The sequence below is a fragment of the Lycorma delicatula genome, chromosome 5 (genome assembly GCF_047948215.1).
Source record: "Lycorma delicatula isolate Av1 chromosome 5, ASM4794821v1, whole genome shotgun sequence".
NCBI classification, from domain to species: domain Eukaryota; kingdom Metazoa; phylum Arthropoda; class Insecta; order Hemiptera; family Fulgoridae; genus Lycorma; species Lycorma delicatula.
Window position 1 is genome coordinate 71,593,839 of NC_134459.1, and position 19,270 is coordinate 71,613,108.

Here is a 19,270-nt window from a genome sequence, read left to right on the forward strand (position 1 = left end):
AAGTGCTTGTTTTGGTAACAAGTTATAGCACTTAATCTACAAAATAAAAAATATCATTCGTAATTTTTATAATTTTTCCTATATCCAATTTACCCTTTCTAATTAAATTACAAAATCTCCCAAAAATCTGAAAAAGGATTACATGACTTTCTCGGCTTCACTGGTCAAGTCATACAATATCTTTTTTACTGCAAAACCTTTCCGGCGAAGCCGATATGTCTTTACATTTCATTAATTAAAAGTCTTAATTTTTACTTTTATAATAAAAATTTAAATAAAAGTAATTAAAAAATTTTTCCAAATTGTTCATGTTTTGAGCCCCTATCACTGGAAACTTTTTGTTGATTATAATGATTTCCAAAATAAGATTTAAGCATCAACATTTCTAAATTTCAGATAAAAATATGTTTGATTTTGGAAGCTCCCTTACTCTGTAGAGATAATTTATTTAAAAAAAAAAAAAATTATAATTAAGTGAACCTTAATAAAACAAGTAAATAAATTTAAAAATAGAGAATTGTTTAAAAGTATTAAAAAAAATAAAGTGATAATAATATATGATAGTAATGAAAAAAATTGCTTCTTATTTTGAGTCCAGGGTATATAATAGGAGTCAAAGGTATTTAAATTTTAATTACCCTTAAAAGCAAAGAAAATAATAAACCTTTTATTTAATAATAAAAAATTATAAGAGTTGGGCCAAAAAACCAAAATAAAAAATTAGAATAATATATTTTTTAGAGGCGGAGAACAGATTTTATTCTAAAAATATTTATAAATAGCAAATTTTCTCAAGTAAAGTTTTCTCTAAATTTTACACGCCCTCCAACAAAGACAAAAGTAAGAACGTAAAAATTTTCAAAAACTTCTCTCTGTGTAAGTTCGGGTGTTTGTAATTTTGGAAAACTGCAGACTTTTTTTAATATAAATTTTTTTATGATGTATAAAATACCAGAAGAATTTTATTTTAATATTAAAACCGAAGGGAGATACGAAACAAAAAAAAAAAATTCAATTTTTAGAGGCGAGTTGATTTAAAAAAAAAAATACGATAAAATTAATAGCATCAATGCCTTATATACAGAAATATTAGAAGCAAATTTCAAGAAAATCGGTTCGCTCAATCCTGAGATATAAGGCCAAAAGCGGTGCGACACACATTCATACATCAATACGCATATAAATACGTACATGTGTTTTTTTTTTTTTATGAACTAATTGGACCCTAAATGTAAATATTTGCCAAAAAAATTGATACCCCATTTTTAACAGGATCACCGTACTTTCCCCGTTAATATAGCTATTCTAACTACATTTACCGAGAAAGTAATAGATTTTGCTAAATTATTTTTTGTATAATCTTTTATTTGAAAGCTTAAATTAAGTATACTTTACATATTTATAATTAATGGTTAAAAAAACAATCAAATTACCTAGGTGAGAGTCCAGATTAAAAGCCATTTCATGATGGAAAATAATTGGGGAAACCCAATAAAAAATCTCTCAGATAAACGACGTTATTCTTTGACAGGCATAGGTATAACTGACAATTACATCACAATCATCAGCTTTTAAAAAAAGTTTAAATATTTTAGCCTAAATTAATGTTTTTAGAATCATGATCATCATCCACTTTTTTTAAAACTACTTAAATATTTATAGAGAAGAAAAAGGGATATAAAAATAACGTAAAAGAAACCTGTATCAGCCAGAACATTATCGTTTCACTAAAAAAAAAATAGATTATCATTACACAAAGTTTTTGTTTAAAACACGAAAAAAAAAGTATTTTATTACAAAAGTTATTGTGTATAATGGTGTGAAGAGAGTTTTTAAGTTAAGTCTAGGCTTGCCATTGGTAGTAATACTGCAACAGGTGGTTCGTAAAGCAAACTACCCCAACACGCATATACGAAACAACCCTCTATAGTCTATACTCACCCTCTCTATATTATCACGCACTACTGTGGTATGTGCTAGCCAAAAAAAAATCCACGAGGTAGATTTATTAGTTATAAAAAAACCTGTAAGAATTATGTTTTTATCGGATCAATTAGTTAAGTACTTAACACATGATTTTTATTCAGTTACACGACATTAAATTCCTTTTTTTATACACATTTAACTTGTTTAAAATTATTATTATAATATATATATATATATATATATATATATATATATATATATTTATTTATTTATATGTAAAATAAAATAATGCAGCGTATAAAAATCAAGTAAATTTTTACTAATGAGGAAAATATTTATTTTTATTAAAATTACTTTCTTTATGATAAATAATAAGTTTGCACACCAAAATTTTGACAGGTTATATTTTTAGATGAGTTAAGTTACTTTTATCGTAAGAATCTGCGATTATCACGATAAAAGACTACTAAGTCAGTAGTAATACACTTCATAATATAAATATAGATTATTCATAGTATAATCTAGAGGAATCAAGTACGAATCTTGTTTGATAGATAATATTTTGAAAACTTAGTTTATTTAACAATTTTACTTTCGTGGCATCATAGCTCTAGTACTATGCTGCAAGAAGATATGGTAATTATAAAAAGAAGGGTGTACGGGTTTTTGTATCTCTATGTTTCATGACTCAGGGACCTCAAAAACAAAAAAACGTGTGGGTAATGCTCGTACGTACCCTATGTACGTTGGTGTTTTTGAACTCTAATACATCTACTGAAAAAACAGGTTTTGATGATATTTGGTGCTGAAACTTATGTATATGGGGCAAATTAATGGTAAAAGTTTGGGGTCAATATCTTCAGGGGTAGGTTAGATAGTTTGTTTGGGTTCAATTTTTCTAAAATTTTGCAAATCCCACTTTTTATTTTGCTCAGTACATGCGTACATACTTATTTAAAAAAAATTGCCCCCAAATTCTTCCCTTCCCAAAAAAATCGAAAAAAGGTATCTTTTTTTATTGTATATTATTCTTATATTGTATATTTTTTAACTGAATTTTTTTTTAATGTCTTTCTAAGCATAGTAGTAGTGCAAGTGTTCCCAAAAAAATACTTTGGGGCAATATTGAGAGTGCGAGAGCCGGTTAAAATTTTCAAATATAGATTTTTCTGATTTTTAAAAACTTTTTTTAGTTTATTTTAACTTTTAACACTAATATTACAAAGCAATAAAATTTCATCATACTTCACCCCATCTCCAATAAAACAGATCTTACGTAACTTTTTATTTGATGTACGTTTTTCAATGTATTTTATTCTAACTTCTTCCATTATCATAGTAAACGTAGAGAGATCTAAAAATGTTCTTGAAAGGTGATTTTGGGGGTGAGGGAGCAAAAAATTTAAAATATCGATTTAAAAAAATATTTTACCTTTTTTTATGTATCATTATTTTTCCACTACATAAGAATAAACCACCAATGCCAGGAAAGTGTTACAATTTTGTTGTCAGTTTTTTAAATACATTTAGTTTGATATCGGGTGACAAGTTTGTTAATATTGACTAGCGATTATTCTTAAAGGATTGACTTTTTCACAGTGCCATTATTACCTAATAGAAGGTTGCTACTAGTAATACTACTAAACCCGGAAACCCCTTCTCTGATTATGAATTTTAGTTCACGGAAAACAATCACTTTTGGTTTTATAAACTATATTTAACATTACCAATTATAACTAAAGATTAAAAAAAAAGTAATTAAATTACTTTATATTCACAACTATTCTGGCTGCTGAATTAAATCTAATCAGCAGGTGGCTGGGTACAGGGAAGATAAGAGCTAATTAAGCCAAGTCGAGCATGTGTCATTCGAAATGAGGAGAGAAGACTGCCCATCGTTCCACTTTGATGGCATTTTAATCCCGCATACTAAACTGTAAGGTAACTGGGTTCTCACCTGGATCGTCCTTTGACGTGGAAGCTTCATGTGAAGGAGAAGAAAAGCAGCATAATATGAAGTTAAGAGTAGTAAATACACAAATACGTACGTAGGTCTACGGTACTTCAAGGAAGACGTACAACGTTTCAGTTTGAGATATGTACTTCGGCTAAATGACCACGTTAACCACTTGGCCATAAACATCCTAGACAACAGTGAGGATGTTAGAAGACTTTAACGGCTACATGTTCTATATCTTAGTAATCTTAGTAACTCCTATATATAATATTACCCTCTGAGTCTTGTGCATTAATCAATCCTTCATTTCCTCCTCTGTTTTGGTTTTCACTTTCATTTTTAATTTTTTTTTTTTTTTTTTTACCTAATAAATGTTTTATCAACCTGTAATTTTTATGATTTTTATTGATGTTATAGTTCTCTACAATACTACTGATAGTACAAGTCTTCAAATCTACCTTGTGTACATTCTACGTTCTATATAATGCTACTACGTAACTTGAGGGATTTCAATGGAAATTCCGTTTTAATGCGAATATGTATGAAATAATTTACTTAATGTTCATGCAAAAAATGTAACCGATTGCAAATAAAGATTTGAATAAAAAAAAATTCTTTATTTCTCTAAAATAAGTGGTAAAAAATCCTAATTTTATAATATTATAACTGTCTGATAAAAAGATTTTCATATATTTAATCAGAATTCTTAAATATACACTAAAAATAGCATCTACATTAATTTATACGTTTATATTCATGTTCAGAATTTTTATGGAGTGATGATTACGATGTAATAATAAAAAATCCTGAAATTTGATTGGCTTATTCATTCTTACAGTAATTGACGTAAGAAATTTATTTGTTTATCTCATTTAACTAGTAGCTTAAACAATTAATTATTTTTTTATTAATTTATTACAAATTTTTATCTCCCAAATAACAAAATATTTACATTTAAATATTTCACTTAATTTTCGTAGACTACGTAAAGCTTATTCTATCGCTTGCGTAAGCTAAATTATTCTATAATTCTTCCGGAACTTTATCAAGGTGGACAACTGAAATTATGTATACTACTTTCGAATAATACTCCATCTAGAATATCCAAAACTTGATTTTTTTTTAAAAGATTGCCGTACAAAAAAATGAATAAATAGACAAAAATTTTCATTTTTTAACAGTTATAATCTTTGTATGCATTTTTTCATTGATGAACCAAAAACAATTTTATTTTACGGCTTTTTTTAAAAATACGAGTACTTCAAAGTTTATTAAACTATCAGAAAAATTTTCCTCTAAGAGATCTTTTCCACAAATCTTTTCATTTTATTTATTTTTAATCTAGACAAGTTTCTTATAAAGATACAAATAAATATGATTTTAGAATTTACAACTTCATTTTTTTTTCTACGCCAGAGTAAGCATTTCTGGCATTTTATTCCTCACAGTCCAATATACAGCCGCCATATTGACAAGGCTATTGTCAGTTACCAGACATACAAATATATGATCGGTTGACATTTCTTCTTCGCTGCGTAGGACGCACTGTGAAGTCTCAGCTTCTCCTATTCTGTTTAGATGGTGTCGCAGATAATCGTGTCTAGTGGCTACCCTAAAACATGCCACTGTTACTGGTCTAGTTAAAGTCAGTGAGGTCGTTTTTTAGGGTCGAGCACTGACGCCCAGTGTTTGTCACCACAATCTCTCAAATTTGCTGCTCTTGCTCTCCCCATGATAGCACTACAGATTATTCGTTTCGCACTAAGCAATGAAATAGGCAGCATGGACTGTTGTTAGCATGCAACCTTCCGCGCAAGACGATCCGCTTGTTCATTTCCATAAATACCGCAATGGGCCGGAATCTATTGTATCACTAGCCCATCGACGGTTTTACTGAGGGTGACCATCTTTTTTCGGCACGTGAGGTTTCCATAAGTAGATGAGAGTTGTTCACAGGCAATAATTAATAAATTTACAGCTTTATTAATCTATCTTTATAAAGAGATAAATATTTATTATAGAATATTAATACGTAAAATATTAAGTATTTTATTATGAACATCAATTAAGACATATTATTTATTTCTGATTTCAGACTCTAAAAAACGAAATAGATCGAAAGAAGTAACGAGTACAGGGGCAGCGATCGGGGTGGCGACACCGACAGGATCAGCGACAGTAGCGGGAGCTGCAACTGTAACGGGTCCTACCGCTGTTGTGGGTCCTGCAACAGCAGCAGTAACTGGAACGACAGGAGTCACAACGGGAGGAGCAACTATTAAAACAGAAGCGGGAAGTCCTTTAGAATCGGAAGATGGTGACAGGAAACGAAAGAAAGCAAGGACAACATTTACAGGAAGACAAATATTTGAATTAGAACGACAGTTCGAAATAAAAAAATATTTATCGTCTTCAGAAAGAGCGGACATGGCTAAATTATTAGGCGTCACCGAAACACAGGTAAAAATTATACTGATTTTTTAAATTTATTTATATATAAAGATTTGTATAATTTAAAAAAATAAATAGATTATATGATTTATGTAATGTTAAAGTCAGTGTTCTCAATTAAAAATTATTTAATTGTTAATAGTATTAAAACATAATATAAGCCTCTTAAATGATCCGACGTATTTTCAACTAGATAATAAAATGTAATTATGTAATTAGTTACGGTTTAAATGCGGTAGTTATAAATACAGAATGATGTACTTTACTTTTTTACTTTTCTAATATCGTAGTTCTAGAGCTAGACAGCAGGAAGGAAAAATTCCTAGGTAATTAGTCTAAAAAATAGTGTGGGTAATTTTTTTTATTTCTTAACGTTTCATGACCCAGGAACCCCCCACAAACAGAAAAAGAGGGGTAACAGTATTCTTACGTACATATATTCGTGTGGTGACGTGTTTGAAGCTTAATAACGTTTGATTGGATAAACCGATGTTGATGAAATTTTGTACAGAAACACATTTTATACTCATAGGGCTATTTGTTGGCAAAATGTTTGAATCCAATATCTTCAGAGGGTAGCGGGAGTTTTTTAAGAGTCAATTTTCTCAAAATTTTGCAAACATAACCTCACTTTATATTAAGCTCAGTACATGCGTACATTTTTCTTACATTTTTTTATAGATAAATTTTGTCCCAAAATTCTCTCTTCCAAAAATGATAAAAAAGCTATTTTTATTTATTGCATTTTGTTTTCTTCCTAACGTAGTAGCAGTGCAAACCGTCTATGGAAACATGATGTGGGAACAATATTGTGAGGAGGGGGTCAATGTTTAAGCCGATCAAAGTTTAAAAATATGGAACTTTTAAATATTTCAAAACTTTTTTTGGTTTATTTAAACTTTTAATGTTATTGAAGGTTTAAATAATACATTTTTAGAAATAATATTACAATGAAATTTCATCATAATTTATGATGAAATCCCCTATCCCCAAAAAAACAAATCTTACGTAAATTGGTTGTATATTTGTTATTGGAATTATTTTTTAATTTCTTCTATTTAGAATAATAAACGTAGAGATTAACAAAAAAATTATTCTGAAAGGGTTTTTTTTGTAGGTCTGAAGCAGAATTAATCAAAAATACTATTTTTTTAAATAAAATATTTTTTGTTTATTTAAACCTAAAATGACAATTTTACAATGACTTCATCATAAATTTATGGCCACCCCAAAAAAGAAATCTTAGGTAACTTTCCACTATTTTTTCACAATATAAGAATAAATAACCAATGCCAAGAAATTATTATAAGTTTGTTGTATATGCTTTTTTATATTCTTTTAATTATAGAACCTCATTAATACGAACTTCTCTGTAATAGAACAGATTCATATTAACAAAAATATTATTAACCAGAAACAGTAATTAATTTATCAATGATTTCTATATTTATCCTTTGGTAAATTTGTATTTAGTGATAAAATATTATGTAAATTAACTGTGCGTTAATACATTTTTTATAGAAAAAAATCAACGGAAATTGGTTTAAAAGAATTATGAAAGAGAACATAAATCTAATTTAGTTTAATATATAAAAAGAAACACCAAAAAACTATGAATTTTTTCAAATAGTTGTTTATCCATTTGCATGTGCAATTTATTCTGGATTTCTTTTAAACGTTTTTCATTTCACAATTAAATTACGTAGTTTGAAACGTAGGAAAATTTCTAGTAACCGTAAAATCATCATTTAGACGTGCTATGAACAATAGGAAGGTCAGATCCTAACGTACTAAATAGTCATTAAAGTACACGTAAACAAAGAATCAAAGGTATTAAACACCACCTGATCTCGCACCACTGTTTTACATGCCATATTTTTTTCTATAATTCTATCCGTAATTACCCAAGCTAATTAATTTTTTACACAAAAAAATGATCCAGTAGACAATTCAGCTAAACTATATGTCAGGCAACAATCATACAGACATAATAATCAGGCAAAGTCTTCATCTACTTTATAAATTATACCAAACCATGTAGTAAATTTAATGATGTAATTTAGATAAGGATTTTTTCTGCAAGTATTTCTACTATTACTGGTAGATAGGTTGCAAAGATTAAAATAATTCTATTCAGCCAATTATAATATTCATTTATTTACGCCCAATTTAATATCTCGTAGGTTTTAATATTCTCTCATAATGATCATTTCAGCTAGCGTTATCTTTATCATCAAGTTATAATGATCAACCACAATTATTATTCTATGATAAACACAATAATTTTTTACTACTTTTCTGTCATCGTAGCTCTAGACCTACGATGCAAGAAGTAAATTATCAGTCAAAAATGGGTTACAGAGTTTTTGCATTTCTCGAAGTTCCGTGATCCAAGAACCTAAACAACAAGAAAAGTGAGGGGTAATGTTCGAACATACGTGTGTACAAGTGCTGGCGAGTTTGAAGTTTAATAAATTGACTGGATAAACCGATTTTGATGAATTTTTGTACAGAGACTCATGTATATGTAAATTTTAGGATCATTATCTCCATGAAATGGGATAAATAGTTTTTTTTTGGATCATTTGCTTAAAATTTTGTAAACAAAACCCTACTTTATATTAAGCTCAGTATATGCGTGGATGGTTGTCTTACCATTTTTTAAAAATACCTTTATCCCAAAATCGAAAAAGCTTTCTTTTTATTTATTGCATATTTTTTAATCTAAATTTTTTTTATGTCTTCGTAGACCTAATAGTAGTACACGGTTTGAATACTAGATCGTGAATAGCAGTGTCCTTTGGTGATTGGGTTAAATTAACCACACATCTCAGAAATGGTCGACCTGAGAATGAGATAATTCTCATTCATCCTCTGAAGTGATTTCTGACGGTGATTCCCGGAGGCTAAATAGGAAATGAAAAGGCCTAGCAATAATGCAAGTGATTCAAAAAAATAATATTTTGGGCAATATTGCGGATTGAGAAGTCGATCAATGTTTATAGATACGGAACTTAATTTGTATAAAGCTTTTTGAAGTTTTTTCTTTTTGGTTTATTTAAACTATTAATAAATAAAATTCCATCATAATTCACCCCATCCCCAAAAAAGAAATCTTAGATAACTTCTAACTGGTTAATTTTTCAACGGAATTTTTTTTTTTTTACTTTATTCTATTTAACATAGTAAACGTAGAAAAATTAAAAACTTTTTTTAAAAGGTGATTTTGGTAGTGGGGAGCAGAAAAAATTAAAAATTCCGATTTTTTGAATTTTTTAAACTTTTTTTGTTTTATTTATTTATACATCGTAAGATAATAATTTTAAAATGAAACTTCATCATAAATTACCACCATCCAAAAAAGAAATCTTACATAACCTTTTTCATGTATCATTTGATGAAAAAAAAAAATAGATTAAAAAAATAATTATACAAAAAATTTGTTACGTATGAATATTAGCCTGATCTACTTGAAAAAAAAAAAACATTTATCATTATGGCAGCACGAAAAAAGAAGTAAATGTTTCACAAAGTTACACTGTGAATGTTACACCATAAGTGTTAATGTAATATTGTTTTGGTCACTTTTTTTTTAAATAGGGCGTTAAGAAGATGAAAAAAAAAATAATGGAAAGAATAGCCGACGCAGCTGTATTAAAACGATCAACATCTAGTGAACTATGACTATACGCACACGAAGCAAAGACCTTCTTCTTTGTGTGTTTGAATGAGTACACGCGAGCACGCGCGTTCATGGTAGTAGATATGCGTTGCACGGTAAGCAGCAAGTGATGGTGTTTCTGCACAAGCCCTCGCATTAATTACCGGGTCACCCAGCTACCCTAATTAATAACAGACTCCACGCTCCGTACACCGGAGCAGTACTGTTTAGATGGTTAACGGAAGGGAAAGAGGAGGGGAAAGACGGGTAGTAATTCCGCCTCACACCACATACTGCTACTACACTGTTAACTGATGTTGTCAACCCTATCCGAGCAACGCTAATGTTATATGCATCAAGCAATACGTAGTACAGTATACAACATGACAGACACCGACGACTGACAACCTAATCCGTGCTTTGTGTACATAAACTTTTGTTCATTTTTCAAATCGTTATACGATTCCTTTTTTGGTTAAAATTTTCTGTACCTTGATATAGGCCTATAAATAAATCGATTAATATTTACATGATGTCGACCTGCTGTATGGCAGTACCTTCGATAAACATTTAATGTAATGCGTTAAATAACCCTTCATGACTAAGGAAATGAGTGAAAAGATATCTGAATTGTAGAAGATAATTTTACGTAATAAGGTAAACCAGTTTAGAAATAGCCAATTCCTATGATTATAAAACGAATCTTACAAAATGTTTTCCCTGATCAATATTTGTTAGCACAAATTATTTTAACTTTCAATAACTAAGAAATCTATGTTAAAATAAACAAAGATAATTTTTAAAGGTAATATTATATAAGTCTACTGTTTCTTGCCGGTCTCCGTGGCAGCATCTCAACCTTTCATCTGGAGGTCCCGGGTTCGAATCACGGTCAGACATGGCATTTTCATACGCTAAAAAAATTGTCATTCATCTCATACTCTGAAGCAATACCTAACGGTGGTCCCGGAGCTTAAACAAAAAAAAACAGTCTATTGTTCCTTACAAGAAGGGAAAATATTAATTAAAGTTACTGAAATATTATAAAGAAAAAAATTCTAAGCTTATCGAGATCATTTGCAATCGGCAAATTCTGTGGGTCCAAGTTACAGATATCATCCACTGTTCTATTGAGTTTTACTTTCTGCTTTCCTTTTTAGCGTTTCATAATTCGACTCTCTCTATCTTAGGTCATCAATTATCTCGATCGTTTTTCTCCTTCTTTCCTTAGCTCATTCTATAATACCTTGTATGAAATCCATTAATAAACTATTACCTTTAAAATATGTCCTAACCGTTTATTCCTCCTTGATTTTGTTCCGAGCCTATACATGCAATTAAATTCAAGACCTACTAGATTTCATTTAGTATCAAAAACACTGACTTGGTTATCGGATGGTTAATTTTTTATCTTAAATTATATTTTTAAAGTTATTTTTAAGTAATTTATTATCTCTAAAAAAGTTATATCTTAAAATTTTATTTCTTAATAGTCAAACTGTAATTTTATAAATAATCTATCAAGTTAAAATAGAAAACAAACACATTAAATTTAAACATATATTATATATATATATATATATATATATATATATGCATGTGTGCGCGCGCGCGCTCATGTGTGTACTGTTAAACCTTTTTTTTGCTTGATGAATTATTCACCTCATAAGCTGGAAATTTGTGCGTCGGGATATGAAAAAGGAACTTCGCAGCGAAATATAAATTCCAGAATGCCTCACCGGGATTCGAACCCGGGACCTCCAATTGAAAGAGCAAGACACTACTACTCTGCCACGGAAAGTAGAAAAATGACAAATTTTGATTACTGAATGTCATTAATCGGTATAAATTTTAAAGTATTTCATTAATTTTGTTTAAAAACAAAAAAAAAGAAACAGACTCATTCATTAGTGATCGTAATACTTACATTTTTTTTTTTTTTTTAACAACACTCTTATAGTAATTGTACAACAAAATACTAGTCGATACTGGACTTTGTAATTACTCTATGTCTGAATCGTTTGATATTTACTGTACGCTCTATTTGAAGGAGGAGTGGATAAACAAAAAACTTTAGTTTTTTAAAGGACAGAAATGTTCGATTATAGTGGCTAATTTTGATCGGAAACATTTTCAAATTGATTTTAATTCACTAAACAAAATTTTAAAATATTTTTTGTTGTTTAAAATATAAAAATATGGTGAAAAAAAGGTTAGGGACCTGAATCTTGATAAAAATAAGAAAAAAAGATGTAAACAATTTTAAACAATTGTTAATTGAACCTGAGCGAAGATTATCAGAGATGAAGGAATATGAATTATTTTCCAAATTATTTTTTTCAAATTTCGTAAGAAAATACTTCATATATAACTATGATTTCAGGTTACATACCATTATGCAATAATAATCCAAAAGGTGGTGATGATTTTGACGTACTTACAGTTTTAAATCGACAATGATACTTCGCAATTTTTTATTTAAAAACTCATCCGCTACAATTATTTTGAAGAAACTTACTATAGAATCATCAAAGGATTTTTTTTTCTCTATAAAATAAACAAAAATCTCGAACAATTCAATGCAATGATAAATTTGATCATTTATAAAAAGATATATATGAGCTGAATCGAGAATATATATTTTTTTCTTAAAAATTTGTTAAAAAAGTAGTTATATATTTATAAACATGAGAAAACATACCAAATATTTTATTAAGTTAACATACTAAGTTTAAATCTACTAAAACATTTTTAATATATCCCAAATATATGTTAAGCAATTATTTTTAATTGAACCTAAGCGATTATTTCAGGATTAATTCACTATACTATATATCCACTTTTCTAGTATTCTAGTAGTTTACAAAAAAACCAACAGAGTCAAAATACGTCAGTAATTTAAAATCATACCTACTAAATTTACAAAGATATATCGTAATTTATAAACGAAAGCAGACATGTAACGAATTTTATTTTATTTAAAAATGGATTTTTCAAATAATCGATTAGACGTAGGGTTTTTTATTAATTTTTCAGAAACCACACCTTTCATTATTATTAAAATTTTAAGAAAAAGAGGACAAGAATCTTTTTTAAAAGAAAAAAAACTTTACATCTTTTATATGTACGCCTATTTAAAATCAGTTCGATTTAGGTTATTTAAAACGTATCTATTGAAATGATTTTGAATATTTAAAAAGAAAACCTTAATAATGATTATTATAAAAAAAAACTTCAGTCAACGAACCTGTTAAGAATGAACAATAACAACAGAAACAAACCCAGCAAGTTGATGCTTTTACATTGGTCGATACAGAGGTTAAGAGTGGGTCGACAATGGGCATTGTAGGTCCTTAACATCCGGAAGTGGGCATTAAACAAATTCAACTTGTAACCGGGAGATAAGAGGGTGAAGGGTGGTAAAGAGGGAACACAATCTGCATATTAATTACCAGCACATTTTCCTTCCCTACACCATCTCTTCATTTATAAACCAATTTAATCTATCCTAATTACATTAAAAAAAGGTAACACTAATCTAGAAATGTAAATTCAACTTAAAAAAATGAAATGTATTAAATACCATCGATAAACAATTATTTTAATAAATATCCTTAATGTAATGAATCGTAAGTAACACTTTTTTAATCGATATTCTTAAGAAATACGCGCGCGCGCACTCCAAATGACAAACTAGTTAGTTTCTAAAATTTTATTTTATGTTAGTTTGTAAGATAAAATAATTTATATTAATAATAAAAATAAATTCTATTTAACTTCTTTTACTTTTCCTGTTGTTAAAAAAATGGTGTCTGATTCCAACTCAATAATTATCAACAAAGTTTTGATAACACTAAATAAAAGCATAATATCAAACGTTTATGAGTTAAGTAGATGAGTAGATGCTGTTTTCTTTCCCTATGATGGAATTTTCTAATGATAAATTGATTTTGTAACAATTGATTTAAATTGTATTAACTAATATAACAAATGAATTATTAATATAGCATTAATATTGATAGTAAAATACCTAAATTTGAGCGAATTTACCTGAACAATTTAAAATGTTTGAAGACTGTATTACTCGTCAAATTTTACAAACCTTAGTTGACCCGCAAGGTGGGAATGAATTACTAGACCTATAAGTTGTTTCTTGCTACCTAAGACGTTCTGATGCGGTACACAATCCCTTCCACTGTAGTATTAGCAATGCCAATTCTACGTTAGATAACCAGAGTAGAACTACTTCTATTTATTTATACTTTCTAAACTTTAATGATAAATGCATGTGAATACAATTAAAAAATGTTATAACGTAGTAATTTATAACCAAACTTACTTTATGACAGCAAATCTTTGACAATGTCAAAAAATAAAAGGCAAGATATCCATAATTTTATAAAAAAATTTTCCAATATTAAGGGCGTATTAAAATTAAAGAGGTGCAGATAAAGGAGGAATTGACTTCACATAAAATGTACGGAAGTAGTTATAACTTATAAAAATAGTTGCCTTTTAAATATAATAGATTTAAAATTTAATATCTTGCTTTGTCATCATCATTTTCAGTTCCTTTTAATTCAAGTTTTCTCGGATTGAGCCTTCTACAAATTTTTCCCCCTGCCACTATCCTTTTTTCATTACTCTCACCAGATCCCTTCTCTTGCGCACTTCCTCCATCATTGTATTTATCCATTGCATTCTTCGTTTACCCCTTGGTCTTGTACTTGTTTCCTCTGCATGCTGCATCTTGTAGCAGTGGAAATATGCAGCATCTTGCTTTGTAATACTGACAAAAAAAACAATGGTAATCTTAATTTTTCCCCACTTATATCAGTTTTTGCTCTGTAAAAACTGGACAATTTAATTTCATGACTGAAAATTTTCTTTATAAAAACATAAAGGAAAATCTTTCTATTCATTATTATTTTCTTTTAGATATGTGCTATTTATTCTCATTGTTCTCATTCATTCAGAATGTTTTTGATCCAATAGTTTACCAATTATTGACCTATTTGCCTACTTTAAATAAAACAAGTTTCTCAATTTGAACCGTATTTATGTTCCTAATTTTTTTATTTAATCTTGCTTTTTACCAAAACTTTTCACCAATTTTGGCTATTTCTTTTTAGTAACATTTAATTTAGCGAAAAAAAGAAATAGTTTACTTAAACGACTTTCATTTTTGTCAACATCATTTTAAATATTTAATTATTATATCATAATGACAAATATTCAGAAAGTATTTTGATATTAAAAATATTTTCAAGAGGAAATTCAAGAAAATTACTTGGAAAATTTAGATTTAACAAATAATACATATTCCTGTATTCAAATGAGCCAATTAAGGCGAAGAAGATATTGGGTTTATATCGTTTCTCTGTAGTTATAGTTTTAATTTTAAGCAGGTTTCTCAATTTCTTATCTCTTTTCAGTGGATTTTTTATCATGCTGGTAAATTTATTTGCAGGGTTATTTAAATTTTAAATTAAAAAATAGAATAAATATAAAAAAGAATACGCAGAGTAAAAAATAAAAAAATAAAATATTAAAGAAATACATTTAAGTTTATTTTTTAATTTCTTATCTATTCAGTTTGGAATAGTAATTACTGTATTACAAATTTTAAAAAATTTCTTATTTAAGTTTTGATAAGCTGAATAAAAGAATGAATATGCAAAGAGACTGTAACTATTATTAAACCGGGGACGAAGAGATATTAACAAAAAAAATTAAAATTAATTGCTGCGGAAAGGACATTTTTATAACGATCACGTAAAACGTACGTAGCTGTTATAACGGACTGCTACTCATAAAGCACTGGCTAATCATTTTCTTTACTGTACGCAACAGTACTGATACTACATATTTAATCATCACACTTTTATTTAAAATTATTATTTAATCAACAAACAGTAATGATTTTTCTCTCATTTCTACATGTATCCTTACTCAGCTGGTTAAGCGGAAAATACTTTTTTTAAATAAATAAATTAATTCGTTAATATAATAATCGTTACTTGAAAAATGCTTTAAACTGGAGAAATGTTAATCCGAAATTTTTAATAGGATGCTTATAAAATACTTAACGGAGCATATTTTGAGAAATTTTTGTACATTTCATAGGGTTTTATGTCGAGTATATTGAACAGTAATCAAAAAGGAGAGGTCATTGTTTAAATTTTCCCCATTTTATTTAAAGACAGATATTAGAAATGGATAAAATTGCACAGGTTAATGAAAAATTGTTTTGGAGTAGATAAATACTGTAAATTTTTAATCCTTAGTTATTTACTTAAAATTTATCGGCATAGGTAAATCGCGATAAGTAGTAGATTCGAACACTAAAATACTTTTTTTTGATACTTCCACCTTGGGGCCGAACCTGCTTTAATAAAAACGCAGCTCCAAGGGAAATTCAGGAAGAATTACTCATTCCTGCACATTTTCCGCCATCTTTGTCTTTCTTTCTTTTTCCTGTTTAGCCTCCGGTGATTACCTTCCAGATAATACTTCAGAGGATGATATGTATGAGTGAGTGTAATGAAGTGTAGTCTTGTACAGTCTCAGTTCAACCATTCCTGAGGTGTGTGGTTATAATTGAAACCCAACCACCAAAGAACACCGGTATCCACGATCTAGTATTCAAATCCGTGTAAATATAACCGAATTTACTAGGACTTGAACGCTGGAACTCTCGACTACCAAATCAGCTAATTTGGGAAGACACGTTCACCACTAGACCAAGCTGGTGGGTTGCCATCTTTGTCTGAATAAGGTTAACTAACATAGTGGGCATTGGCGCAATGCCCACGATGATCTGCGGCATTGTTCCAATGATATTAACTGGGATAAGAACTTCGAATTTTCTCCGGCATGCTTCCCTATGCTGCAGGAAATGATCGCACAAGAAAAAGGCGGTATCTTCCTCATCTCAATAATCACACTCCGCGAGCAAAGGTATACCTTAAAACACCTGTGACCAGTAAAGCAACTAGGTTAGTTCGTACTTCAGTCCCCCGTGTTTTCCTGGTAACACTAAAATATAATGTGAAACAAACAAAGCATGACAGTTTAACTTGTATTTCAGGAAGCACGAATAGATATACCAAATAAATATATTACAAAAGGGCAGAAGAATAGAATTAGGTCAATACATTATAAATAATCCATCATAAGACCACAGTTAAAGAAATGTAATTAGACTGATGAATATTTTTAGTTTAAATTAAAAGAAAACGTGCACAGGCATAAGATCCAAAATTTTGATGCATTTTAGTTGAATTACTCTAAATTTCCAACATGATATGATCACCATTATCTCCGTCAAGGAACTCCTTTTATTTTGTGTAAAGAATTTTTCTACAAATGTTTATTTTATTAAATTAAAATTTTGAATTGATAAAATTATTCAAAAAACTATTTGATTTGGTCCAGTCAGGAAATTTTTTACGTGAAGTTAGTACAAAATAATAATAATACAAAAAACCTATTGATCAATTTCGATCATTTTGTTACTTTCAAATTGAAACAAAATACTGAAGTCAACAGACTACTAGTACGGAGTAGTAAAATTCTTTATTAGGAAATGTAGAAGTAAACATAAAAACAAAGAACGCAAAAAGCCATGCCAATATAAAAGATTCAGCTTTTATCTATTAATATCATAAACAAAAAGCAGTAAAATTTGTTGTAACGTATACTTTTTTAAAATATCCAAAAAAAAAGATAACATCTCAACTCACTTGGATAATAATAAAAAAAATAAAGAAAAATTGAGAACATAACAGCAATAAAGATTTGAACACAGTAAGCACGTCTTAGTAATATATGTTAATTTCATCAGAATTAACAATTAATAATTTCCCCAAGTAATTTCTGTACTATAAAAAAACAACGCTTGTGATTAACCAGTTCCTTAATTAGCCGAAAAACGTTTGATTTTATTCAAAAGCACGTCAATTTATTATTATTGCATTTGATCGATCGCTCTTATGTTTTATTCAAACAAAAGGTATACGATGCAAAATTATTCGATATAGTTTTCTGTTTGTATTACTATTATTTTTTTTAAGCTTCATGATATTGTCACATAAACTTGAACCTTGTGTGTGGGGATGTGGAAATGGAATTTTTCGTACTATATGAAAAATACCATATCTGACCGGGATTCAAATTTGTAATCTAGACCCAAATTACAATCCTTTCTTTTTAGGCCAAATCCGATGCCCAATAAGCTATTTAGAAAAAGGGGAATGAATTATTTCCTGAATGAATGCATTTTTTTTATTATTATTATTATTAAATGAGTTCAATCGGAAGAATTAAAAGAGACTTAATTTCAAATGAAATATAAATTTCAAAACAATTTTATAACCTATGCTTAAATGTTGTAAATAAATAATATCAGTCGATTAAAAATGCATCAATATTTTTTTATTGTAAATTTATGTAAGGGAAAGAAGTTAACCTGAAACTTCTCTCTTTCAGTTTCGAAATAATTATAACTATTAAAATCATTTTAATATTATAAATTAAAATAACACCGGTGTAGTAGCAATAATATAATTATGTTAATTCTGATAGCTAATGGTTAAACCTTTATTAAAATAATACATTAATTGTTTACGTAAGGTTTACTTATACAAAGATTTCTATTATACCAAAGTTATGCTAGCAGTACGTAGTAAGCAGTAAAGATTTTATTACTGTGTAAAATACTAACCTAATGGTTCTTTTGTTTCGTTTCGTATTAAATTTGGTGTTTCAATTTGAATATTTACTTTCCCATTCGCATCCCTTTTCATCCCCTTTTACCGCACACTTAGTAACGTTCCCACACTTGCTTCTACCGCACATTTTACTAACACCCCCCGTGTAATCCTACTTTATATATACTCGAATTTTCATGTAGTTCTCTTGTTTATTCATTCCGTTTTACTTTAATTCATGAGATCATTTAATTATAATATAAATATTCAGTTTAAAATTTGAATCGAATTTTCGAACTGATAATTTAAATATTTTACTTATTTTAAACAACAAAAAACTTTAATATCCTTTTTCAAAATTTATCATATTAAATTTTTAATAAGAACTTTTTTCTTTTTTTTCCCCCTACATCCCTGGACCTGATCTGCCGTCAAGCATGACTCAGTTGAGGGGCGTGTCCTTGCAACTCTAACGGGTCTCCCCGCCTGCCACGGCAGAAACCTCCCGTGCTCTGGTTCCAAAATCAGCTACCGATGTGCGACTGACATTTCTTTAGATAAGAA

General features: G+C 28.8%; 1 protein-coding gene across 1 annotated transcript in view; it reads left to right on the forward strand.

The window, feature by feature from the left end:
- Positions 1-19,270, forward strand: part of LOC142324451 (uncharacterized) — a 508,121-nt gene that overhangs the window by 159,125 nt on the left and 329,726 nt on the right. Inside the window, exon 2 of the mRNA XM_075365281.1 lies at positions 5,979-6,343. Within this exon, the coding sequence (XP_075221396.1) occupies positions 5,979-6,343 (365 nt within the window). The remainder of the gene's footprint in view (positions 1-5,978; positions 6,344-19,270) is intronic.